This window comes from Panthera leo, chromosome A3 (genome assembly GCF_018350215.1).
Source record: "Panthera leo isolate Ple1 chromosome A3, P.leo_Ple1_pat1.1, whole genome shotgun sequence".
Classification (NCBI taxonomy): Eukaryota; Metazoa; Chordata; class Mammalia; order Carnivora; family Felidae; genus Panthera; species Panthera leo.
The window spans coordinates 81,357,221-81,384,689 of record NC_056681.1 but is presented as its reverse complement, the minus strand read 5'-3'; the positions used below and the strand labels follow the sequence as shown (position 1 = coordinate 81,384,689).

Sequence of the window (27,469 nt, the reverse complement as noted above, 5' to 3'; positions counted from 1 at the left end):
ATTTGTTATGGTTATCTGTGACCAGTGATTATGACTCGCTGAAAGCTTAGATGATGATTAGCATTTTTTAGCAATAAAAAATTTTTAATTAAGGTACATACACTTAGACATAATGCTATTACATGCTTAATAGCTTATATTATAGTATAAATATAACTTTTAAATGTGCTAGGAAACAAACAAAAAAATACTCATTTGACTCCCTTTATTGCAATATTTGCTTAATACTGTGGTCTAGAACCAAACCTGAAGTATCTCTGGGGTATGGCAGTATTGACCTTCTGACAATATGTCAGGAGGAGGAACATCTGCTTCTAGACCTCAGTTGACTGCATGTGAGTGAAACGGTGGATAATGGGGGCTACTGTCAGTATAGAACTCCCAAGAATGTATTGGCAACTGTAAATATAACCATGGATGAAACTAAAGACATATATTGACTAGATTTATGACCAATTAAAGCTAATCATCCTCTTTTGGGCTCTCATTGCAGTCCTTAAACTCAGTTATTTGTGAGTATTCCTCCTAGAAAATCTTTTCTTGTTTGAATTCCGTTACTCAATATTACTCTGTATCTTTTCCACCTCTGTGACCAGGCCTCAGTTTCCCTAACTGGCTCTTTCTTCTCCTACTCCCTGGGTTTCCTTAAGATTCTGTCCCCAGACCACTTTTCCCTTCAATAGTACCCTTACCAGTATCCCAGTATCCTTATTGATAACTCCCAAATATATGCCTCGTATCCTCATCTTTTTTCCTGAGCTCCAGACTCACCTTCCCTACAGCCTTCTAGACCTTTCCCACCTGGATACCAGGGCTGGATACCTCACACTGAACACGTCCAAATTGTCTAAACTAAACTCACCTCCCTGCCCCCCAATATATGAACATTGTCCCACTCAGTCCTAGATGACCTAGAAACCTCACTCACAGAAGGCTCTTCCCTCCTTTCCCCTCACATTACATCCAATCCGATACTATACACTTCAGTTGCCACAATTCTCCTTCATCGCTTTCCATTCCCACTGCTGCTACCTTAATTTTCCTCTCATTTTCAATCTCCTGGTCATGACAACAACAGTTTTCAAACCAGTCTGCCCATTTGTCACTTTAATCTGGTGGTACCAGGCAGAATGGATTGGTCTCCCTAAGCTGCAACCCCAATCATATCACTTCTCTTCTTCATTGATGGGATTTGCATTTGATGGGAAATAAATACAAATTCCTTAGCCAGACATGTTTTAATAGCCAAGCTGAAGTAACTTTTTGAGTAGACAACGCTAATGAAAGTGCTAGAGCAGAACATCTAAAGGTTGCAATTTCTTAATTCATTTGTGATATCTCAATAGAGCTTCTAAAACTTTAATGTGTACACAAATTACCTGAAGGGCTTGTTAAAACAGATTCCTGGGCAAGCTCCTGGGATCCTGACTCTTGGAGTAGGTATGGTGTAGGAAGAATATGCATTTCTAATAAGTGAATGCTACCTGTATTGCTTTGAGTAGCTCTGATATAGATTATACTCCATTTTTCTTAATACATTTATAGCAGCCATACACATCATTCTTCTCTCCACACCCATGCTGTTCTGTCACCTATTGTCTGCCCCAAGGCCAGATGCTTCAGAGACAGCACGGGGCCCAGACTGGTCTAAAGCCTTCCCAGAGATTGGTTTAAGCATGAAACATAATATGATTCTGACCAGTGAGCCATAGGGTATAGTTTGCCAAAAGACTTAAGAGAAAGGTGCTCTTCACTGAAAAAAGAGACACATGGAAAGAAATAGAACCTTTTCCTCCCCTGTACATATGTGTCCACCACTTACCTCCTGTTTCTTCTGCCATTTAGTGACCTTAAGGGAAGCTGACCCAAGAATGAGAAAGATAGGCTTAAGAAAGCAGAGGAGAGGGGAGCCTGGGGGGCTGAGTCGGCTAACTGTCCGACTCTCGGTTTCAGATCAGGTCATGATCTCACAGTTTCATGGATTTCAGCCTGTATCAGGATCTGCGCTCGTGGCACAAAGCCTGATTGGGATTCTCCCTCTCCCTCTCTCTGCCCCTGCCCCATTTGCACTGTCCCTGTCTCTCTTAAAGAAAATAAAATAAAAAACTTAAAATATTAAAAAAAGCAAGCAAGCAAGCAGAGAAGGAAGGAAAGATTGATGCAGTCTCTATACTCAATTAGCCAACTCTAGAACATGCTACTTCAGAATTCATGTGATAGAAGTCCCTCATTTTTTTAAGACAAAAGTTGGTATTTTCTGCTCCATGAAATTAACAGCAAACTAATTATTATAAGATTGTTCCAAAACATACATCTCAAGTGTCATTCAACATATTTAGAGGAAGGTAGGCAAAAATGAGGAAGAAAAAATTAGAAATTAGTGGCTCAGCATGAATTCCCAAATCATAAAAATCATCATAACCTCCAGGAAACCTCCCTGATACTTAACCCCGCCCCTCCAAAGGTTTAAACTCTGCAATTGAGTAGCTTCTGCTATTTTGGGGGTGGCATTCTGTGTTCTTGGTGGTAGCTTCTGAATATTCAAAAAGGCCTTCCTTTCAATAACTCCTTTAATGTGGAGGTTTTAATCACTCCCACCTCTGATTATATCAAACACTCCTTAAATTTTAATTCTTTGCTTAGATGCCTGTCTGCAACACTTTAAGGGCACTAGCCATATTATGTTATTAAAAACATTTTTTTCCCAACACCTGACTCAGCACCTGACACAGCGCAGGCACCTGACAATGTGGAAATAGAGATCAAAACTCATATTCTCATATTAGTGAACCTGAGCAACCACTAATATATACCACTTGTCAGAGTTCAGTTTAAATGTAATCTCCTCCTAGAAATCTTTCTAAACTAAGCATGGCTACCCACTACATGCTCACATGGTAGATTCTTCTACCTCTCCTTTATACCATCGTGCTTTTTAAAATTTATTCAATGTCTCCCTTACCCAACCGGTTATAATCTCTGTAAGAATGTACCATGTCTATTTTGTTCAGGCTGTATTCCCTGCTGTTAGTTCAGAGCCCAAGGCAGGGCTCGATCCCACAAATCATGAGGTCATGACCTGGGGCGAAATCAAGAGTCCAACACTTAAGTGACTGAGCCACCTAGGCTCCCCTTCACTAACTTTAGAGATTAGATAAAATTGGGCAATTTATATATTTAGATTTAGCTTAATGTAGGAAAAATATAACCCATGTCATTCAATCATAAGAAAACTCTATCAGTTGATTTTGCATGATCTTTTAGTATTAAATTCAATGTTATTTCAGATTGCAAACTATAGGACTATTTACATTTACATAGATTTTTAAATGACCCAGTTCTATATACATATGATGCTTAATAAATGCTTTTTTGATAAAAAAATAAAAGGTACCAGTCTTCTGAGAACTGTTCTAGCACTGAATATGCAGACCTACTTGCTAATCAAAATTTTTGCTAATCATGCACTGCTTACTTAAAAAATTATTTGTAACTATTAGAATTTACACATAAACCAGATTTCTCATTAATAATTGACATTAACTCCGCTCTCATACAAGAGTAGCTCTTAAAATCTTAAGGGAAAAAAATAAAATATCATTTCCAAAAAACAGAACTTTCAGAAGAGATGTGTCAACTAGTTAAATAATATCACCTTGCATTAAGTTGAACAGATATAAGAAGGCCATGTCAAGGGGCCTAGAACACTAATTTGCTGAGTGGAGGAAAAAGAAATACAACATCAAATCCTCATCATTAATCCTCATCATCAAGCACAAAAAATGATTTGGCAGGCTGGTCCTGTAATTTGATAGATGTGTATTTAGTTAAAACTTCTAAGCTTGTTAAAGCTTTAAGGTCAGTGAGTCCTATTCCCTTATCTTTGAGATGAAACAGGGCCTCAGAGATGCTGAATTGCCTAAGGACACAGTAGCACTGCCAAGCTGGAATTCAAACCCTGGAGCCCTGCTTCTCCTTCCTGGAGGAAGGTCTTCCCTTTCTTGGTTAGTGCATTTACTTGGTTTGTCATCTCCAGGTGGAAGCCTGAATTAAAACATGCAAAAATCCAACTATGTCTATAACGTGAGGTTATTGGGGGGGTTAAAATTATATAACAGAATAAGCATCCTTTTATGCTCTTCACCTTTTCCCTCTATACTGTTTGTTTTCTGGGGAATGAAAAATTGAAGTTTTTTATGCACTCTCTAAATATTTTATTACGAGGCCAAGCATTTTATCATTGGCATAAGTGAATCTAAGACAGTGCATAGGACTGTGTTATTCCATTTTCCTGCACTCTTTGGAAGTTTTAAAATTCTAGGAAGGGTTTAAACATAAATGAAACATCACATCATGCTTTGCCAGGACAGCAACTAGAGGAAAGCAAACTCAAAACACCTTGTCTGCAGGCTTTTGTGGCCAAGGAGCAATGGAGCTACTATTAAAGGAAATATCCCCTAGAACAGTATTTTTTACTTTGGTGACTAATAATTCCAAAGTGGACTAAGCATAATGTGACTATTTTATGTACAAGAATACAGTGAATATTTTTTAAAAGATACAAGTGAAATCACAGAAAAACAGGGAACTCTCTTGATTTACACAGGAAAAATTAATATCTAGAAATATTTTGGAAAACGAAATATTTTTTTGTTCATGTAAGTTAACTTAGACAACATAGCCAATTTCTCCACAGTTCTCAAAAACAACCCTTAATTGTCAAAATGATTTGGGGCACAATCAATTTCATTTGGCAATGACTGAGAGAAATAAACAATGGGACTGTTGGCAGAGAAAAAAACTGAGGCTTAAACAATTACTTTGCAACAAACTAAAGGGGATGCCTGCATCACCAACAGAAAACTGGGAAATAGCTTTCAAATGGAGTATTATCCCCTTTCCCCCACTTAAAGCCCAATTAAACACATAGCTTAATTTTCTTTTGATAGCTCAGCAAGCCAACTTTGAAAGAATTCAGTAAGTTATTCATAGAAAGATGCATGCCTGGTAGAAGAATTTTAGAGATCTAAGACACATGGTTTTAATTAATTGTCATTGTGCCTGTAACAATCCATCAAATCACCCAAGATGAAGATGTCCACAATTCAAACACTATTTACACCAAGTTCAAAATTTGATAGTTTAGAAAATATAGGCTGTGTCAAAAGGACACCAGTCTTTAGAAAAAGTCAAGCTTCTAAAGAGATTCCAAGCAATCAAAATGGTGGTAAGTGAATCATAATACTTCCTCATTCACTAAATCCCAAACCCTCAGAGGCTCTCCGCCCCTAAATTTTATTCTAATAATTCTGGGATTTTCTCCACTGGCATAAATTCTGGATATCAAGAAAAATCACATTATGGAAAGTTAGTACAGTTAACTCTTAATTACTTGTTTTTTTATATATAATCCACAGTGTAACTTTGAAATATTTGTTTATATTAACTTTTTAAAAATGGATATATCTGACTTTCTGAGAACTCCTAATACCTGCACTTAGGCATAAAAGTTCCAAATACAATTTGGTGGAAAATAAAAAACTACAGTATATTATTTCTTTTATCAGGAACATTTTCATTATTGGGCCAACTAATGTTATTAAGTATCCTATTATTAAGTCTCCCATTATTTTAAAGTTACTACAATTCATAAAATTACAACTTTCTACGAAAAAAAAAATCACACACACAGAAGGGTCTCTATGAAGCAATATTACAAGAAAACACCTACTATCCAAAATTAACATTTTAGAGTAATTTCCTTTTAAAGTTATTTTTCAATTTATCTTCAGAATATTAAGATGGCACTTCTGAGAAGTGTACCAGTTAATATTTCTTATTTCTCTAACGTTCCCTATCAATTTCTTTTTTCAGTAGGCTTTCACAAATTAAAACCATCCATCTTACTGGAAGAAAGACCTAGTTATCAAGAACAAAGGGAATTTAACCACAGAGATTACAAAGTCCGTGGTGGAAAACAAAGTTTTCGTCAGCTCAACTCTTTATTCTGAGTTTCTTTTAATTTTCCACTTAGAACTGTGATTCTGAATGTAACTAAGTCCCCTCTCTTTCTAGCAACATAATGAATCCTAAGCCGCATCTTTAAAAAATGAGGAGTGGTCTTTAGTCACTACTTTGTCCCCTCTACTACTGCCTCAAATCCATGTCACAATCCCCTTGGGCTAAAAACATCCTAGTCCTCTAAATAATCAGCAATAAGCTAAATTTAGTTTGAGGATTTGAGAAGAAACAGGCCAAGGCCCAACCTCCACAACCAGGCCCCACACTGCATCTCATCCGTATATTCATCTGAGACCCCTCCGGTTAAAATTAGCTCAGCTAATCCTCCCTGGCTAGCTGCCATCTACCAAGCAGGAATCATAAAAATAAAGTCATAAAGAGAGAATTCCAACAAATGGGAAAGTCGATAGGCCTCAAATGTTTTTTAAGTGACACACAGATACTCAAATGGCTTCCCCTGAAATATAAGAAAGCACCTCAATTTATGAATATTAAAGGACATTTTTACATAATTTAGATAATGGCCTATTAAAAACAGTTCAAAAAAGTTCCTTTAATATTACAGTATAAGCACATAACATGTCCTTAGCAGGCTAGATAACAATAGTTCCTGAACCATTTATAAATTCCAAATCATGTAGAGAGATTATCCTATAACTCTTAGAACTTTTAAAAAAGCTTAATCCCAAATGACACTTACTGACAAACCTGGTAAAAAGTCACAGCTGCTGAGGACCCCTAGCACCTCCGACTATTATGCAGAGTCCCTTCTCAACTCCGCTAGTACTCACATTTATTTAGAGTAACTGGGGGCCCTGCAACAACCCCTGGGGTGGAGAAAACCAGCAAATGGGAAGTAATTTTCGGGCAGGCAGAAGGTGACCTGAGGGCAGAACACAACAGCTAGGGAATTAGGGCTTATCTTCAGGAAAGGAGAGTCTTCCTATAAGAAAGATACTTAAGTGCCAGAGGAACACAGACTTGAGAGATGGCCAAATAAAGTTGAACCTTCTTTCAGCCAAGGAGTGTATACTGAGAATACTCTTGCCTAAGCATTTTCATTAACTGAACATTTCTACCTAATGACAGGTCAAAGTGCTTGAGAATGGAGATGCCCAGCCTTCCTGCAAAGCACGTTGCCTAGATCTGGGAGAAGAAATTCAAGCCAAGTATAGAAACCCCAAGTCCTGACCAGGCATTCAAAAACCTGTGTACACAACACGCAGTTATAATACCTAGATGTTCTGAATTTCAAGTGCCCACTATAAGGGATACACATGTAAACGCTCAAAATATTTTTGTTGACTCTACTGAAACAAAAACTCATCAACTATGTATTCATATCACAATTCAAACTTCTCCTCTCCCACTCCTGCACTTTTTTTTTTTTTTTTTAAATAGATCAACTCCCAAGTCCTGGGGACCTAAACACCAAACTTAGAATAGGAAAATAAAGAACAGTGATACCTGCTTTGTCTCTGTTCATTGCTGTTGATGACATAAGGCTCTATTTATGGTGGCAATGCTATCTGAATGGACACCATCATTTCAAGAAAGAAAAGCAAAACTCACTGGCCATCTATTTTATGACTAGGACCTTCATATAATTCATCTCATTTCGGGTTCTCAATAACCCTGTGGCAAAGTATTAATACCCAATGTTTATGTAAGTAGAAACTGAGCCTCAGAAAAGTTATGTATCTAAGATCACCTGTCAGGAGAATTCAAACCTAAATCTAAACCCTTCTATCTTTCACAACATTTATGTAATCTAAGTGGTGTTATTAAAAAAAAAAAAAACTGTAACTGAAAATAAAAAATGTAAACTATCCTACTAAAAAGTACATGGAAAATGCTGAGTTTCTCATTTGTCATCCATGACAAATTCTTTTAGAGCATCCATCACTTCAAGACACTATTTCCCATAGGGATATATTATCTTTGCCCACAGGGAACTGACAGTCTAGTTAGAGAAACAAGCCATCTAGGTAGGTTTTTAATGTAAGAGGCAACAAAAAGTACTGGAAATGACAAGGGTTTTAGAAACGTTTATATAGTAATTTGAATGCTTACTAGTTGTGAACTTTGGACAGGCTCCTTAAATTTCCTCAGCTGTAAGGTCCTAATTAAAATCCACCTCTTAGGAGCTCTTGTGAAGCTTAAATGAGACAACAGGTGAAAACAGTTAGGAGCCCAATAATTGTTCTATCTCTCTCCTATGGCACAAGCTAAGTGTCAATGAGTGGAAATATCAATAAGTGATATAGCAAAGATCAATTTGATCTGGTACAAAAAAATTCAAAGACAAAAATCCCAGTCCTTACACTTGAAAACTTATCTGCGGAGACAGCTGAGTTAATAGCCAATTAGGTTTATCATTTGTAACAGTAGCAAAGTTAATTAAACACAGAGTGTTTATACTTAAAGTACAAAATTTAAACAATAATGAACGGAACACAATCATGTTAAATTTGGGGGGGGGGGGGGAGAGGTATCATTTTTTGGTGCCAAACTGCTAATTTAAAAGGAAAACTACCATTTAAACCAAAAGTGGATGGCAACTAAATGCAATGTTGGGTTGAATCATGGAACAGTAGCCTGACTCTTCAGTTAACACTGATGTACCAATGGTAATTCCTTAGTTTTGACAAATGTGTTACTTTCCATAAATCTAAAAGTATTCCAAGATAAAAAGCAGATGACAAGGGAAAGGAATATACATAGCAACAATTAGGTATTGCCACTTGATTTTGGGTTTCCTGAAGATAGTTAGCCATGAATAGCAAAGGCTTTGAAATCAGTCAACACACACCATCCCAGCAAGCTACTCTAAGCATAACTACTAGGAATACCTGAAGTGTAATATTCTTAACGTTTAAAGAAAAGTGACTTGTCCACTTTTTCCTAGCATACTCTTGCAAAAAGCAGCTTTCTGGTAATTTTGCTGTTGCTGTTACAAAACCAGCAAATTAAGTTACCTCTGCTTTTGCATTCTTGACTAAGACATTTATTCAATCAGAATATAAACTGCCTCTCTCACCACATACATAAATTTGAAAGTCTAATAACAAGTGACATTTCTGAGCTTAGTGCTAAAGGCAAGCATAACTGTCTCATCTGTTTCCATAAATAAGGCAGTCAAATACTCTTAATCTATTATACAAAACTCAAAGAAGAGTTAATAAAATGATATAAAAGTTACTAGGGCATTTTTATTCCCAGGGTCAAATAATGGCCGTAACTGACAATTTGTTTTTTAAAGCTCATCCACTGGGAGTCACATTAAGTGGTTGTGAACTTTCACTACCTGTGTGTTCAGAAGACAGCTGAAGCTTTTAAACTCTGGGGTATGCAAGAAAAGAATTTACTTGCATACCAGAATGCAAATCCTATGCTAAAAACTAGCGACAGGTTTAAGGTATCACCAATTTCAACGTGTACAAACTACACACAAACACACACACATTCAAACATACAAGCAATGTTAACACTTAGTTCAGAGGCATTCACTAACCCTTTTAAAATACGCATGGAGAATTTAAAGGGCAATTTTCAAATTTCAAGGAAACCTTAACAATCTTTCCAAATTTCAAAGAAGGAAAAAATAAACAGCAATGCAGCAAAGTCATTTCTCCTGCTGAAATGACCTCCAGCTTCTATGAGCTACTCCCGGTTTCGCAATAACTGAATCTGAAACTCCAACCACGTACACACAAAACGGAGTAGAAGCAGAGAACACTAAAGCTTCCCCAACAGTCCTGGCAAAACCCACCTCCGTTCCCTCGGTCCTCACGGTTCCCCTTCCCTTCCGCGCACACATCTTTACCTTGACTTCCACCAGGAAAAGAGAACAGGGTTAATCAGCAACCAAAATCCTGTTTTATCATCAGTTAACAGCCACTAACCTGGCGAGCCAGAGTGCTACTAACCTATTTCAGGGAGGCAGAACTAAACCCAGCAGAGCACAGGGATATAAATTATACGTATCCGAAATGCCAACCCAGCAGCTCAATGCAGCTCAAATGTCAATTTAAGGAAAAGGCTTTTGCAAACAGTATCTCAAATGAACATTTACACTTCCAAACCACCCACCAACCTCCCGCCTGCCAGGACCCAAATTCGGCTGAAGCAACCCGGGAGACAAAAAGAAAAGTGTCTTACCTTGTACATATCTCGACATTTTAGGGATTTATTAAAATACTGTGATGTGTATATATTAATTTCTAGAGGAGTTACGCTATAGGGCAGATATCTCTTCCTCCCCTGCTTTAACAACCGACGTGTTCTTTCTCCCCTTCCTATGTTTAGCCACTTAAGAGAGTATTCAAAGCTATTAAAACTGCCTTAAAAAAAAAACAAAACAAAACAAAAAAAAAAAAAAAAAACAGGAAAACCTCCCCCACTTCCAAAGAGAAGAAACTTAGTGAGACTGAGTCTACTTAGAACTCCTGTCTACACTGCGCTCCTGACACAAACCAGGGCCAGCTAGAGACTCCCGGAAAAGGTAAAATCACACGAACTTAAATTTCATCAATGAAAGAGGAGGATCTACAACGGCTATTTCACCGCCCCCCGGGTCCCCACGCCCTCCCGGGTTGGACGACAGCAAACACTGGCCGGCCGCACCCCCCGATCCCCTCCCCCTCGCTGCCGTCCAGCCTCCGGCCGGTTCCCCAGGAAACCCCGGTCAACAGCGGCCCGCGCCCCAGCGGGGTCGGGGAGGCGGGCAAGGCCGGCAAAGAGGGGCAACGCAACCGTTTTTACCAGCCCATAAACACCCTGGGACTAGGAGGCGGTAAGAATTCCGCGCGCCCGCCGTCGGGCTGGGGCCTCCAGCTCGCCCCCTTCCAGCAGCGAGGCGAAACCATGTCGTGGCTTTTTCTCGGGAGGGGCCGAAGACCACATCGCCCCTCCCCCACAGCAAACACTGAGGGGCCTTCCGCGAGGAGAGAATCCGCAGGCAGCCGCGAGCCCAAGGGACTGGAACGCGGGAGGGCCCCGAACCCCAAATTCGGCCTCCGGGGCAACACAGCGGGTGGGGCAGAGGAGCTCTACACATCTCCCTGAGGGACGCACACCCGCCCAAAGGGTCGTGGGAAGCCCGTCCCCGCCTCTCTCCAAACCACCACCGAGACCCACCTTCCTCCTCTTCCTTTAGCAGCTGGGAAATTGGGGGCGTTTATGGCGCCCCGGGAAGAAGGCTCGCAGGCTGAGAGAATGTCACCTCTGAGACACCCTTCTCTCTCCCCCTCTTCCCTCACACATGCACAACTTGAACTCCTCGCCAGCGGTTGCAGCCCAGCTGCTGACCCCCTGCGCCCACCAGGCTGCGGGCTTCTGACACCCCAAGCCCCCACTTTCTCCCAAACACCTCCCCTCCCCCTCCATTTGGAGCAGCCCCCCTCAATGCGGAAATGTCCCCGCCGCGCAGACAGACAGGAACAACCGCCAGTCAGGAGCCGAGGCGGATGCAGGGCCTAGCCAATGAGACGCGCGGAGGTGGCAGGAGGCGGGGCGTCTGAGGCTGAGGGGACGCCCCCCCCTCCGGGAGGTGGGCGCAAACAGGACCCTGGGATCCGCTTGTAGAAGCAGCACCTGCTGCGGCGGGGCAAGGGGTGTTTCACCACTAAAACTCCCCGGCTTCTACGGATACTTTAGCAAGGGCGAGAACCTGAAGCACGAGTGGTTATTTTTGCAGTCCATAAAAGTGTTCCGGTTTACCAGGGATTGAAGATAGCTAAACAGCGGATAGAGCCAGAACGCTCCACGGCTACTACCTGAGAGAGCCTTTCTCAGTAGATACAAACTCTCCTCACTACATCTGGTCTGGGGAGGGTGAAGGTGCGTTCAGGAGTAAGCAGTAGGAAGTGTGGAGTCCACCAACAGAAGGAGGGATTTAGGGTGTGGAAAAAAAGTGCCAGGTGAAGGCTCTGCCACCAGAACCAGCACGGCCAGTCCCTATTCCTGTAGAGAGTTATGCTGTGATAGACATTTACTTTAATGACCAAAGTGGCAATGGCTTGTTACCCCTCGAGATGCATACCTTTACCATTCTTGAAGTCCACAAGGAAAGAGGATGTTGCAAGAACGTTGGCAGTGGCGTGTGAACTGCGAGAGGGCCAGCCCAGCGCCCGCTAAATCACACCTGATATTGCCAACACCTGTAAAACTCAGTGGGTGTATCTCAGACTTCACTTCGTGACTCAGTCAAACTATGTCAGGACAGATGAATTGTCAGCACTCTCTTAGAGGCCTGCAATAAACCAAGTAATTCTAGAAGAGTTTGAGGCTTTGGACAACCCTAATCAACCAAGGTAAAGTGAGAATTTTTTAATGATTCACCTGTAAACAAAATTTTTTAGTGCCACATATTCGTATGGAAATGTTATTAGATAGGTAACAGAGAAAAGGCCAGTGATTAATTTGTCACGCTAGACAGCAACAATCCTTGGTGATATATTTATTATGTGAAATCCAAAAAGATTGACCTCTCAGCTATAAAAGTAATTTCCCCAAATAAAAACCAAAGAAGTGTCTAAAACCCAGGTGTCTACATTTTAATAATGGCATTTGGAGAGAGGATCTTAATCAGAATCTCCACATTCTTTGTGTGAGGTAGAGAAATTATAGCAGCAGTAAATAAGAGTATTAATCAATCAGTGTTAACACGAAAATAAGATGCCACCAAAACATTTGGGCCCCATAGGTTTGCTTTGCCTGCAAAAGATAAAGGGCAATGAAGAGTCTTTAATTATACAAGATATATTGTAAGAAAGATGATCAGTTATTTTCTACCTTTACAGAAGGTTAAGGAAGAGAAAATGAGTTTTAATTGCAGCAAGAGCATTTGGTAATACCTAAGAGTGACATCTTGATTTATGAATAATTAAATATTCAGACATCATACCAAAGGATGTTGTACATTTGCTGCCTCAAGAGATCTCCAAAAAGTAACTACCTGTCTTCAACAGTTAAGTTCACAACCACCCAAAGTCTGACTCTTAGAGAAGTAGTACTCTAGTAGCTATATTCCCATATATTATTTACAAATAGTGCCCTGTAAAATGGAATTTCTTTAGAGAGTGATTTAAGTTTAAGTTTTGAGCCCCCAAACATTTTGTAAAAGAGCCTCCCACTTCTTCAGAGCCACTAGAAACAACCTCACTTGGCAGATCACGTGGGGATGGGGAGAAAGATCATGGCCACGGAGCAGTTTCAAGTCTTCTTAGAAGGCAATTGCCTATCTCTCTGTATATTTATACATTTTAGTACCTGAAAAATCACTTTCTGTGGTGTGTGTGTGTGTGTATGTATGTATTTAATCCTTTTTCTCATGATACACTACTGTGAACTTCCCTTCAAGGTACATGATGTTGGTACATCTATCGTTAGATATCTGTAACATGGATAGATAGATTTACAGATTAAACCTTTGCAGAAACTTTGGGGGACCTAAAGGAGGATGAAGAGTGTGTATTCAGAGGTAAGTTAGAATTAGATGCCTTTTTAGATTTAGTTCTTGGCAAATGTCTGGTACGTAGCAAGTACTCAGTAACTGAGTATTCACTAAACTGAATGACCAGTTTAGTGCCACAAGTAAATAAGATTTTAAAATTTAATTTGTACTTAGAGGTAAGGAATTTTTAATTTTTAGTTTGTCTACCTAGAATGTGAACTTGGGCCAGAATATAAGAAAAATAGCAGCAAATGCAATGTCTTGATGACTTTACAGTAAGCTTTGCTAACTCCCAACATGAGCATTATCCAATAAGAGGTGGTTTAGAAATTGCTAAAGTATGAAATAAGTGTACAGATCAGCAATGTGTGTGGTCTTCTATTTTTTTCTTGTCTATCCTACATCTATCCCCTAAACACAATACAATAAAGCAGAGCAGTTTTGGAGAACATGTCAGAGACATAAAAATTTCTGTGTCATGCCCAAAGTGTTTAGCCAAGAAACCAGGCAGCAATTATACACTAGACTGTTGCCCACATTCAATATTGGCTCCCATCTGTACCTATCTAAATTCTTGGCCACCCACATAAAAAAAGGAAAAAGGGGGCTACTGTTAGCCAGAAATTGCCAGTTACTGACTAGATCTAACAATAGGGCATTTCACTTGAGTTGAAAGGTAACCAAACAGGGTTAACTAGAAAAAGATATCAAATAATATCTGTGAGACAAACTACTAATGAATGAGTAGTCTAAAAAATGAATAGTGTTTCCAATTACTTGAGGAAGAGAAAGACTTCATTCTTTCCTGTTGCCAACACCCTGTTGTTAATGAATCAGGAAGTTTGCTGAAACAAGTGGTGAATTTAAATTATGACATATCCTTCCATTTGTTCATAGTATGATTTTTAAATTAAATTTGAAGGTTATTTAACTTTTACATCCCAAAAGTAGCAATGATTTCAAATAACTAAGATCCTTTAAAAAAAAAAAAAAGAGTTGTCTCACATTACAGATAATTATCTAAGATTGATAAGAGTTGATAAATCTTCTAAGTAGTTTTAAAAGTCATTAGGCTCAGAAGAATGCAGTTGAACTGCAACATGCATTATCTTGTTCACATTTATCAATAATTCCCCTCTAGATTCACCTTTGAAAGTTGCATAGAGGGCAAGTCCTTAGTATGTGTCTCCTGTTTCTCCTTTTCTGCGTGTTGCCCAAAGGAGAGTGTTGCTGAGAAATGGTGATGCCCGTGAAGTTTTTGTATTTCACTCATGTGCCAAACTGTATCTCCAGATTCCACCTTGATGATAGAAGCAGAGGAGTCATTTCCTTTAATGAGTAGCCTAGGAATAACCATTAAAAAAACATCCTGTGTTCTCTCAGGGTTTTTAATAAACATAGATCATTATGTAATCATGATTTGAAAATATAAAAAGACTCCCTAAGAAATAACACATCTCTTCTAAACTCATAAGATAAACATTCTTGCTTTTCTGTAGTGATATATGTGTAGATGATGAGACTACTTACTGACTTTGAAGTCCTCATGGAGAAGAGCTGTGAAATAGAAAACTATTCAGTTTAACCCTATTTTTTCTTCCATATTTCTTTCAGCCATATTAAAGATTCCCTGTTGTGCATCCCATCAAATGTCTTTTGATGGTTTTCCAAACATCTCTGCCTCTGGTCTAGCTTATTAAATTTCCTGCCAGTGCCACCACTGGGAAGGAAAGGATAAAGAACTTCTGTTCCCTAACTTAGTCTCTAGGAATTTATTTTAAGCATTTCACACCCACCACTCTAAGTATTAAAGAGAAGATCCTGAGGACTGTTCTTTGGATGAGGCCTAAATAATTGGGTAATTATATGTCATTAAATGGGTAATATGATTAGGGAATAAAAAGTAACAGTGTTTTTCCCTCTCTATAGTGGAAAGGAGGAATGTCATAGAGAAAAGACCACAGAAAAAATGTGGTATATTAATGTTAAGTTCTGGTACCATTTTTAATTGAACTTAAAAAAAATCCAATAATGATGCACATCTTTAAAAAAAAAATCTAGTACCAAAATGTCCATAATGAGTAGCAACAGATAGCTAGCTATCTCTCCTTACTCCAACATTGCACCCCAGAGGCAACCATTTTTTTTCTGACAGTTCTATAATTGTTCTGACAATTCTATATATCTGATAGTTATTTCTAAGTGTTTATATTGCTTTTGTTGTTGTTGTTGTTTTTATTTTCTAGATTTTAGGCATTATGTGTTTGACTTCCTATTATTACAAATACAGACTTTGTTCACTTAAAACCCTGGCCTTGTTTTCTCCATTGTATTAGTTTCCTGAACTTTGTAGAGCTATATTTCCCAACCTTTTCTGCATCACAGCACAAAAAGAAAATGATAATATTTGCGTGGCATCCTGGGATAACCTAGAGTGTGTGGGGATCTATATTGGACTTGGTGATAAGTTAATTGCTTTTTAAATAATAAAAACATGAGAATAAAAATAAATGCAAAGTAATAGGGGCATTATTAGATACTGAACTTGTATAAAACTCTGAGCAAAAATCTTTTCAAATTTTTGAATGAGATAATTGAACTTGTCTGCGTGAACATAACCTTTTGAATCAGGTTTTATTCTTGAAAAAGCTACACATAGTTTCTGATCAAGACTTTCAAATTATAATCTCTTCACATTCTTGACAGTTACTATAGTAGACTGAATAATGGCCCTCAAAGATAGCCAGTTTTTAATTCCTGGGACCTGTGAATGTAACCCTGTGTGGTAACAGGGATTTCAATAGTGTGACTGCATTCATGATTTTCAGATCGAGAGATTATCCTGGATTATTTGGTTGGGCCCTAAATGTAATCACTAGTGTCCTTATAAAATGTAAGCAGAAGGGGGTGCCTGGCTGTAGAGCATGTGACTTGATCTCAGGATCAAGCTCATGAATTTGAGCCCCACATTGGGGGTAGAGATTACATAAAAAAATAAAATAAGTATAATAAAAAAAATAATAAGATGTAGGCAGAGGGAGATTTGAAGACAGGGAAGAAAAAAGTGATGTGATCATGATAGAGGCAGGGGAGAAAAGGCAACGTGATTCAAGGCCATGAGCTAAGCAATGAAGACAGCCTGCAGAAGCTAGGAAAAGCAAGGAAATGATTTCCCCCTAGAGCCTCCAGAAGTAGTTTGGACTTGCTGACACCTTGATGTTAGCCCAGAGAAACCCATTTCAGATTCCAGACTTCCAGAACTATAAGAGAATAAGTATATATATGTTATAAAGCATCCAGTTTATGCTCACTTGTTTCAGCAGCCATAGGAAATGAATACAGTCACCATTCATGAGGAATGTTGCACAGATTTAAAAAACTTATAAACCATTCTTTAGAAGCCATTAAAAAATGTGTAATGGTTGAAATCATATTCAAGGAATCTAACAACTCTTTTTATTGATAAACACAATGATGAAATTTAATGTGATAAGGCAAATGGATTTTTAATTCAACTAGACTTTTTTCTAGTAAATATTTATGGAGAATGATGAAGATTTAATTTGTAAAACACACGTTGTTGGATCAGTAAGACAAAAACTAGTTTGGATGCCATTAAAAGGGTATATCAGCTGCAAACAGCCAGAAGCACCTGATGTCTGTGAAGTCAGAGTTTCAGAGCCACCAAAGTTGCACCATCCAGGAGCTCAATGCTGGCTGCGATGTGCTGAACACAGCCAAGGAGGTATTCTGCCATCTGGACATCTAGTTCAGCAGCCAGCTGTTGAGCTGCTATTCCCTTTAAGTGGCCAGTGGAACTACTGAATGTTTTTCATCATCTACTCCACCTGTAGAGACTCTGTTCCTCTTGAGCCACCCACTGATAAAGGCTGCGAGCAGCTGGAGGCAACCATCCCTGGGGGTCCCAACTGCCTACCCCAGGCCTTAAAGGCTCAATGTCATGCTTCACAGCTGTAAGGCATTCAAAGCATTGAATTAGAAAATTCTGGTCTATATTATCTCTCCCACCACTGCTGGGCAGCACACCAAGAAAATGAGAATTTGGAGCACACACCAGTGCTGGGAGAGACAGGCCATTCTCAAATATCAGTGACTTTCAACCAGAGTTTTACATAGAAAACATTAGAGGTTTGTAAACCCACTGAAGTCCTGGCTTTGCATGGATTTGTACAGTAACAAAACTGAGATTATTGGAATAATAGAAATAAATTTATTGGAAACTACTGTCTGGATTTGGAGCATCACAGATAGATTCAGAAACTTTAAGCTGTTTGATACCTTTCTAACACAGATCAGCATGGGATGGAGACCAGATAAAGCCACAAATGGAGTACCAGGATAATGAAAGAAAATAAGGATCCCAGGGCACCTGGGTGGCTCAGTCAGTTAAGCACCTGACTTCAGCTCAGGTCATGATCTCACGGTTCCTGAGTCTGAGCCCCGTATCTGGCTCTGTGCTGACAGCTCAGAGTCTGGAGCCTGCTTTGGATTCTGTGTCTCCCTCTCTCTCTGCCCCTCCTCTGTTCTGTCTCTGTCTCTCTCTCAAAAATGAGTAAAACATTAAAATAAGTAAATAAATGAGGATCCAGATAGACCAAAACTTTTTTAAAGCCATGTTAGCTTGAGAATTTTACCAGTTTCCTAATGAGGAATAAAACAATGCTAAAATTAGCTGAAAGTGTGTGTGTGTATGCATATATATATATATATGCACATATATATGTGTGTGTGTGTGTGCATTTGTATATATTACATATGTCTGTATATTTATTTGTAAAAAAATAATTTGAGGCTGAGATGTATATGTTCCTGATTAAGTTCATTGCTTAGTAAGCTGGATATAGTATAGTTCATTCTATAGTGGTAATTCAGTTTAGTCATTCTCATCTAATCCTTTTTGTTGTTTTTAGATAGTCATATTAAAGAACCCCTTCAGGTATTATTTTTAAAAAGGCCTTTTCTCAACCTGGTACACCCAAATGATAACAGCCTGGGGTCCAGAGAGATTTAGGAAACAAGCAGAATTGCTTGTTGTTTAGGTAGGTGTACTAGATTAAGTGTCTTACACATTACATGATCAACCCTAAAGCTGTACACACTGAAGTCCCTGCAGAAGAGTCCATACAAAATATGTACCATCATTTAAGGTTTTTGTTTGTTTATTTTAATTTATTGGTATTTTTTCCATTTCAGGTACTCATATGTCAGTACCATAACATACTGGTTTCTAGGGAGGCAGAAGTGTATATTGGAAAAAAACAGATTTTGGAAAATAGTCTGTTTTTATCTTGAGTACTGTCACTTAGAACCTGAAAAGCTTGGATAAATTACTTGGTTAGCTCTATGATGCTTAGTTTTATCATTTAAAAATGAGAATAACAACTAATAACCTGTCTTGCCTCTTACAGACTTACAAAGATCATTTCACTCAGTGTTGGCACAGAGTATGAGTGATGGTAATGATTTCAATTAATGATTTCCTGTCTTGCCTTGCCATAACATTAATCTCAAGTTATTATTACTTAATTGTTATTACATGTTAAATATCTATATTTCCTCCATAGAGCATAAGCTCTTTGTGAGCAAGAAGCTTATCTGTCTTGTATCTCCAGAGCATATCACAGTGCTTGGTACTCAAAAGAAATTTGTTGAATGAATTATCAAGTGAAATATTTATGAATGAACTCCCATTATTTCCTTAGGAATCATGTTTTGGATGGCAAGCGGTCAACTTATAAATTTACTTTTAGAACACTAAAGGGAGCACTTCAAACAAATTCTGTTTTGGAGCACCTGCATGACTCAGTTAGTTCAGCGTCCAACTCTTGATTTCAGCTCAGGTCGTGGTCATGCATGGTTCATGAGATCTAGCTCTGCATCGGGCTCTGCACTAACAGTGTGGAGCCTGCTTGGGATCCTCTCTCTCTCTCTCTCTCTCTCTCTCTGCCCCTCCCTCAGTTTCTTTCAAAATAAATAAAAAATAAACATAAAAAAACAAATTTTGTTATGATAGAGTGTTGGCAAATATGGCCATCCTGTGTCCCACTCCTTTGCAATATGACTTTGTCACTCCTCCCATTAAGACTCCCATTTGGAGTCTTTTCCTCCCAACACACCTTGAGTCTGGGTTGGCCCAGTGATTTGTTTTGACCAATAGAATGAAGCTGAAGTAATATTGTGTGACATCCAAGCCTTAGCCCCAAGAAGCTTTTCAACTTTTAGTCTCCCCTTTGGAATGCTGCCCTGAGACCACTGTATGAAGAAGCCAGTTCTAACCTACTGGAAAGTGGCAGGTCACATGTAGTAGAATTTTTCCAGTTGTAGTAGAATTTTGCCAGTTTAGGCCCCCTAGACCAACCAGCAGCAACTGGTGAAATTGGTAATGAGGCAAGCTGGTCATATAAGTGACTGAGATAGGACCATAGAAGAATCAGTAGCCCAGCTGAGCCAAATGCAATACTGTATATTGTAGCACGGTACAGATGACTGACAGACCCATTAATGTAGAGTCAAAGAAAAATCAAACCACACTCATTTACTCTTTGTTTATCCCACAACTGCCCTTAATATACGCACACTGGGGTTTTATTTTTCAGCCCACTCATTTCTCACCTCTAAACTGTATTCTCCAAACCCTTCTGAGGAAGAGATTTCTTTTTAAAAAAAATTTTTTTTAATGTTTATTTATTTTTGAGAGACAGAGAGACAGAACGTTAGTCAGGGAGGGGCAGAAAGAGAGGAAGACGCGGAATCTGAAGCAGGCTCCAGGCTCCCAGCAGTCAGCACAGAGCTCGATTTAGGGCTTGAATCTACGAACTGTGAGATCATGACCTGAGCTGAAGTCAGATGCTTAACCGACTGAACCACCCAGGCGCCCCGGAAGAGATTTCTTCTAATCACTTTCCTGGTTTAATCAATATCCCTAAACTTATAGATCTGCTTTTCAGATAGAGCTTTTGAGATTCCTTAAAATTTTTTCTTTCATTTTTAAAATTTATTTTAGGGAGAAAGAAAGCACAAGTGGGAGAGACGGGTAGAAGGAGAGAGAGAAAATCTTAAGCAGGCTCCATGCTTAGCACGGACCCCAGTGTGGAGCTCAGTCCCGTGACCTTGGCATCATGACCTGAGCCAAAATCAAGAGCCCAGACGCTCAACCAACTGAACCACCCAGGCACCCCTGAGATTCTTTAAGTGGAATAAGATAGGTTTTGAGTTTAAAATATATTTTAAACATAATTTAAAACATATTGTTTTAAAGATACATTAGATACTTTCAAGTTTCCAAGGATGTTTCTTGCATTGCTTTAATGATAAAAATGAAGATACAACTCATGCCACTAACAGGGGAATAGTTAAATTATGATAACTACATTTGGTAGTATATATATTGACATGGAAAGATATTCTTTATATTCTAAGTAAGGAAAAACAACCAGGCTAAAAATATATATATATTAGGCCAGTTTTTACAAACTTTTGTAGAAGAAAAAAGTTTGCTTGCTTGTTATCTAAGACTAGATAAAAATACACCAAAATGTTAATGGTTACATCTGAGTGGTAAGACCATGGGTGAATTTTCTTTTCTTTCTTTTTAAAATTATGTTATGTACTATTCTACTATGAATATTTGTACAGTAAAAATAAAAGTCATGTTTAAAGCATAGATCAACCTAACAACAAAGAAAACCCATATTCCGGCACCAATATTCATCAACCTAGTCCCTCATTCATTAATATGGAAAATCAAGAATTACTAAATATTTGAAGAAAACCAACTGCACCAAAGATAGGGACAATGATAAAACAAGCCTAAATATGAAAGACATGAAGATTGATTCAGAGAATTAAAGAAACTATAATAAAATAAGCTATAGAAAAACAACATTCAGAGTACAAGAGATAATGCTTGGGAATTAAAAATGTGATTACTGTGATTAAATGATTTGACAGAAGGAATGAAAGGTAAAGTTCAAGGAATTCTTGGAACATAGGGCAAAGAGACAAAAAGGAAATATGAGAGAAAATTATGATATGTTGTGTATCAATCTGGAAATTTCAGCATCCACCCATGTTCATTCTATTAAACTGTTGAAATTAGTGTCACAAACATAAAACTTTTCTTTTTTCTTAAACACTTTCTTCAGTCATGACCTGTCAAATTGCCCTTTCCTGCCTCTTGACAACACTGCTTACTTTCAGCTTTCGGGTCTCTAGTATTTCAGTTCCAATTTCATATCCCATTTAAATCTCATCTCCCCATTCCCCAATCATTTTGTCTCAGGCTTTACCTATTGCTCCAGGAACCTGTGGTGGAGAGGGAAGTATGTCTGCATTTTCACTCTTCCCTCTCCTTAAAAAACACCCAACAGTTGAGGTTGGTGTTGGTGTCCCCTTCTTTTGAGAAGTAATTTCCAGTCTTCACACCTCACTTGGTTTAGAAAGTAGGAAACACATTCCCCTGCTCCCCTTGAAAAAGATGCTGCCCTCTTGCTTACAACAAGGCTGACAGTTTCTTTTTTCACTATCCCTCCTCAATCATCTAGTTATAGACATGGGATAGCTGGGGAAGGGTGATTAGGGTACTGGCTGGAAGTAGCAAAGCTCTAACTGCTGAGCCTTTCTCTTTAAAATGAGAGATACTTAACACCTCTTGGTACTCAGCTTGACATATCAGCAACTCTAGGGCAATGGAATAAATCCCACTCAAATCCTATGGTGTGTCAAAAAGAGGTTCCAGGGAACAGAGAACAGAAAAATTGAAAGGGTAGAAATAATAGTAAAAGAAAATGTGAAGAGAAACAAGTTTTTAGATGAAACGTGTTCATGAAAAACTAAACTGGATGACCCACACCATTTTCTTTTTCACCTTTTTGAGAATTTTCAGAGCATGGTTTCATTCACTTACTCATTCAACAAACGTTCATTGAACACTACCAAAAACCAGACACTAGTGGGCTGTAGGTTTCTAATAGTGAACTTAACAGGGAAATTTACTAAGTGGGAGTGATAGACTGGAAACAAATAAATAAAATAATAAATAATTGCAGACTGAATGAAAAGCTATGAATGAAATTGAGAATAACAGCATCAATATGGTAAGGTGGTCAAGAAAAACCTCTCTTAGAGCAGTAAGACTACTGACTCTGGGGGCTGAATTCCAAACTACACTATGCCTTTTCCTAGTTTACATAGAATCCATGTGTGGGTTAACATGGAAGCCCTGAGCATTTAAGCTAAAATCTGAAGGATAAAAAAATCAACCACATAAAGACCTGTGAAGAATGTATGCCAGATAGTACAGCAAGTATGGCAACTCTGAGATAGAAGGAACATTGTGTATTCTAGGAGATAACAGGAGGCTGGAGTGAGGAAATAGGGAGTAGAAAATGGCACGAGACAGGAAATGAGTTTGGAGAAGTAGGAAGGAATCAGATGTGTAGAGCTGGCTGTATAGGTTTTGGATTTATCCTAAATGCAATGGAAAGCAATTCACTCATTTAAAGCAGGGAATTGACACGGTCTAATTTACATTTTTAAAAGAGTTTGGAGATATATTTTGAAGGTGGAAGTAACAGGAATTTGTGACGGATTCATTGAGGAGGGAGGAGTCATAAGGAGTAAATGAACAGGAAGGGTCAAGGAGCACAATTTACACAGGACCATTTATTGAGGTGGTAAAGGCTGAGGGAGATCTAGATTTAGAGAGAGAACCATTTTGGTCATGTTAAGTTTGAAATGCCTGGGAGACATACAAGAGACATTTTAAGTAGATATTTAAAGATGTGAATCTGGAGCTCAGAAAAGAAGACTAGCCTACTGATATAAATTTAGGAATTGTCAGCAGATAGTTTTTAAAGTCATGAGAATGGATAATATGTAGGGAGAAGGCATAGAGAATAAAACAGAGGATACAGGAACTCTGGCACTTAGAGGTCATATAGAAAAAGGAAAAACATGTGAAGGAGAATGTGCAAGAGGAGTCAGTTATTCAAGAAAACCAGGATAGTGGGTGGTGTCAAGTCCAGAGATGAGAGTATCAGAAAAGGTCCATAATAAGAGCTCTCAGAAAAGGTCCATAATAAGAGCTCTGTTAAACTGAGGACAGAAAAGAGAGTCAGCTGAGTAGAGATTGTCAATTACCTTTACAAGAGTAGTAGAGTGATAGATTGAAGTAGACTGAAGTTTTGCCATTTATCTTTTCAGCAACAGTTGTTTAGAGAGAGAGCACAAGCAGGGGAGGGAGCAGAGGGAAAGGGGGGAGAGAGAGAGAGAGAGAGAGAGAGAGAGAGAGAGAGAGAGGGAGAGAGAATCCTAAGCAGGCTTCATGCTCAGTGTGAAGGGGTCAATCTCACAACCCTGGGATCATGACCTGAGCCAGAATCAAGTGTTGGACCCTTAACCCACTTAAGCCACCCAGGTGGCCCTAGTAACGCTGCTTTTTTTTTTTTTTCTTTTTGGGACAGAGCGAGACAGAGCATGAACGGGGGAGGGGCAGAGAGAGAGGGAGACACAGAACCGGAAACAGGCTCCAGGCTCTGAGCCATCAGCCCAGAGCCTGACGCGGGGCTCGAACTCACGGACCGCGAGATCGTGACCTGGCTGAAGTCGGACACTTAACCGACTGCGCCACCCAGGCGCCCCAGTAACGCTGCTTTTTAAAAGACAGTAGACAATACCTTCAAACTTTTGAGAGAAAATTATTCTGAACTTAGAATTCTATAAACAAAACAAACATTCAAGAAGAAGGACAAATTAGAGACCTTTCACTTTTTGGTAGGGGATGGGGGGAGGGGCCCCTATGGATCTTTTCAGGGAAAAAAGAAATGCCTAAGGAAATGTCCCAGCAAAATGAAAAGAGGACTCCAGACAGAAACACAGGAACTTAGTAATAGGATATTTCAGGAGCACAAATTTTTGGGCTTCAGTGCAATCAATAATAGAACAGAAAGTTCTCTCAGAAGAATGTCTTTAAGAAAAAAAAGTAGATTAATTTTATGAAATAGTATGATTAAAAACATTAATAATCTTAATGATAGGGTGACATTTGCTTCTCCTGTCATCAACACCAAAGAAAGACAACTGGAATCTTTAGTAAAGGCAAAAAATTGTGTAAGCCATGGTCCCCAAAATATGACATTATTATGAGCAATCAGTGGACACATTAAAAAAGAGAATCCATTCGACATTAGCTTTAGAACATTCTCCTTCAATAAGTGTAGATTTTGTAACATGGTTTCTGATTCCCTTTTCACAAGTTTATTCATACTATTTGATTCAGCAGTGAGTAAGGTTTTTAAGATTGTAATGCTAAAAAAGAAAGTCTTCATTTTTCAAATTAACTTTAAGATAAAATGTGAAATACTTGATTATTCTAACAAAGTAAATATAAATACTGACAATGTAAAAGTAGTGATAGAAGTAATGGAAGTTAGTAAGTGGAGGGAAGTGAAAGGATGTAAAATATATTAATCTTACATAATAGAAGAGTGTCAAGAGACACTTTCTCAAATGGGTGGATCAAGAAATAGAGGTTTGAGTATATTCTTTAAAGCAATAAAGTAACAAGTAGAACTTAATAAAAATTCCAAAGAGGAGACAAAGGAGTAAAAATGAAGAGTAATATAATGGAGCTAAATTCTTATTGTTAATTATCAGTGTGGAATCAATGAAAAAAATGTCAGGAGCTAAACCAAAAAGTGGCAGTATGTATTTATTGTTTTCAATTATGGAGACAACTATCAAATACTAACAACAGTTTGATACAGCTACCTTTAGGGCACTGCTTTTCAAATTGTGGGAGTGAAATCACTTTAGTGAGTTACAACCTACATTAGAAAAAGAAGAAGAAAAAAGGAAATATTAAGTTGCATTACACTAGTAAGGGTGAGTAAAATTGATGAAACTTTTCTCAGCATTGTGTGTGTATGTGTCTTTGTGTAAAATGTATTTGCTACTTGGGTCCTGGTCAACAAAGTACTCTAGGAAGTAGAACTGCTCTGTGGACAATGGCTGCATTTTTATCTTTCATTTTTCCACTTATTTGTTTGAATTTTTTTAACTCATGCATGTATTATTTTTTTCATAATAATTTAAAATATGTATCTTGGATTTTGTGGTTTTTTTCTTTGTTATACATAAAAAATATAAGCTTATAGGTTTCCATAAGACAACGTGGTTTATTTCCTAACAAAAGAAAATATTAGGCAATTTTTTGAGAAGCAAAAGGATAGGCAATCTTCCATTACTTAAGAAAGGAAAAGTTAACAATACATTTTGAAGATTGCTTACGGCTCAAGGGAGAGAAGTCTGGGGCAGGGGCAAGAGTTTAAGGTGTTAGGAGTCTAGGCAATGGATTAAGTAAGACAAAGCAAGAGAAATCAAAATTTTAAAAAAGTTAATGTTTATTTTATTTTTGAGAGATGGAGACAGAGCATAGATGGGGAGGGGCAGAGAGAGAGGGAGACACAGAATCTGAAGGAGGCTCCAGGCTCTGAGAGCCCAACATGAGGCTCAAACCCATGAACTGTGAAATCATGACCTGAGCCGAAGTTGGAAACTTAACTGACTGAGCCGCCCAGGTGCCCCTAAAATATTGTTACAATATAAGCCAATGCTAAAGATGATCTTAAATCAACTAATTATTTTATTGGTTCTATATAATAGTGTTTTATCTGACAGTGAACACTGTAATTGCTTGCATTTCTATGGTGGCTTTCAATTTTCCTCAGTTTGCCCTTAAAGCAAATATGAGACAGTTTTTGAGTACCTGCTTACCCAGACCCTTCCTTTTCTAAAAGCTTCTATTCCATTGGGAATAGAAATTCTATTCTGTGGCCTTGGGCACCATGTGACCTGCTCCCTAGCTGCGTATACTTAGTTGGACCAAAGAGAGACTACTGACCCAACCTGTACTAGTCAGATTTTATCTCCTAGGAATTTGGAATTAGAACTCAGAAATGCTGATCATTTTGTGTTGGTTACTTGGGGGAATAAGAATATCATTCTGGGGCAGCCATATTTGGCCCATCTGAATAGATACACAGAAAAGAACTTGTCTGCCTAAAAAGGAAAGACTAAAGCATGGAAGAGAGGCTACTAATTTATTAAATAAACAAATACTAAGTATCTACTGTTCCAGGTACTGTTCTAGATACTAGGGATATAGCAGGGAATAAAACTGAGTCTCTGTCCTTGCTAGTATATGTTCTTGGGGGAAGAAAATATTTAATAATAAATATTTAATATATATTTAATAAAACGTGAAGTAGTAATAAATTCTATGAAGAAAAATGAAGGAGGGGTGTGTCTGGGTGGCTCAGTCTGTTAAGCATCAGACTTCAGCTGAGGTCATGGTCTTGCATTTCGTGAGTTTGAGCCCCACATCAGGCTATCTGCTGTCAGCATGGAGCCCACTTTGGATCCTCTGTCCACCTCTCTTCCCCTCCTCTGCTGTCTCTCTCTCAAAAATAAATATAAACATTAAAAGGAAAAGAAAAGAAAGAGAAAAATGAAGGATGGCAAGAGATAGAAAGTTTGAAGTTGGAATCAGGAAATAATTTGAGCAGACTTGGACCAATTGGGGAAGCAAGCCAAAAATATATCTGGAGGAATTGCTTTCCAAGCTGCAGTTCTAGAACATGCAAAAACTTTGAGTTGGGAACATTCTTAGGAAACTTAAGAGACACAGTGGCAAGAAGAAAGAATAAATAAATCTGCACCTAGATAAAGAGGAGATCTTAAAAACTTCCAGAGAGAAAAGATAGATTACCTATTATATAGATGGGTTCAAGATGGTGTCTGTATATTGGCCCCTATATGTTGTTTACTTATTCATAGCAGGCTAGGACCATTAGATCAAAGCCTGCCAGTGCCAACCCAAATTCTTAGACATGGACTTTAAGTGTAGCCTAAATAAGCAGATCTCTAGTCACTTAGATCCTGCCTGCTAGGCATACCCTATGAAACTGAACA

The 27,469-nt window shown here is 38.4% G+C and overlaps 1 protein-coding gene and 1 long non-coding RNA gene across 8 annotated transcripts in view; one reads left to right on the top strand and one right to left on the bottom strand.

Annotated features, from left to right (window-relative positions):
• Positions 1 to 11,334, bottom strand: part of UGP2 (UDP-glucose pyrophosphorylase 2) — a 64,415-nt gene extending 53,081 nt beyond the window's left edge. Inside the window, exons 1-2 of one of the 6 annotated variants that reach the window (XM_042932437.1) lie at positions 10,786 to 10,947; positions 9,794 to 9,852 (exon numbers count right to left, since the gene is read on the bottom strand). In XM_042932437.1, coding sequence (XP_042788371.1) covers positions 9,794 to 9,852; positions 10,786 to 10,889 — 163 coding nt within the window. In that variant the 5' untranslated portion in view covers positions 10,890 to 10,947. Of the gene's footprint in view, positions 1 to 8,094; positions 8,120 to 9,793; positions 9,853 to 10,182; positions 10,652 to 10,785; positions 11,032 to 11,160 lie in introns of those variants that run through there. The other 5 variants (XM_042932441.1, XM_042932440.1, XM_042932444.1 and 2 more) reach the window with 5 other exon arrangements.
• The window catches only part of LOC122216115, a 176,259-nt gene continuing 159,444 nt past the window's right edge, over positions 10,655 to 27,469 (top strand). Inside the window, exon 1 of one of the 2 annotated variants that reach the window (XR_006200713.1) lies at positions 10,655 to 10,816. This is a non-coding gene — a long non-coding RNA (uncharacterized LOC122216115). Of the gene's footprint in view, positions 10,817 to 11,354; positions 12,336 to 27,469 lie in introns of those variants that run through there. The other variant, XR_006200712.1, reaches the window with a different exon arrangement.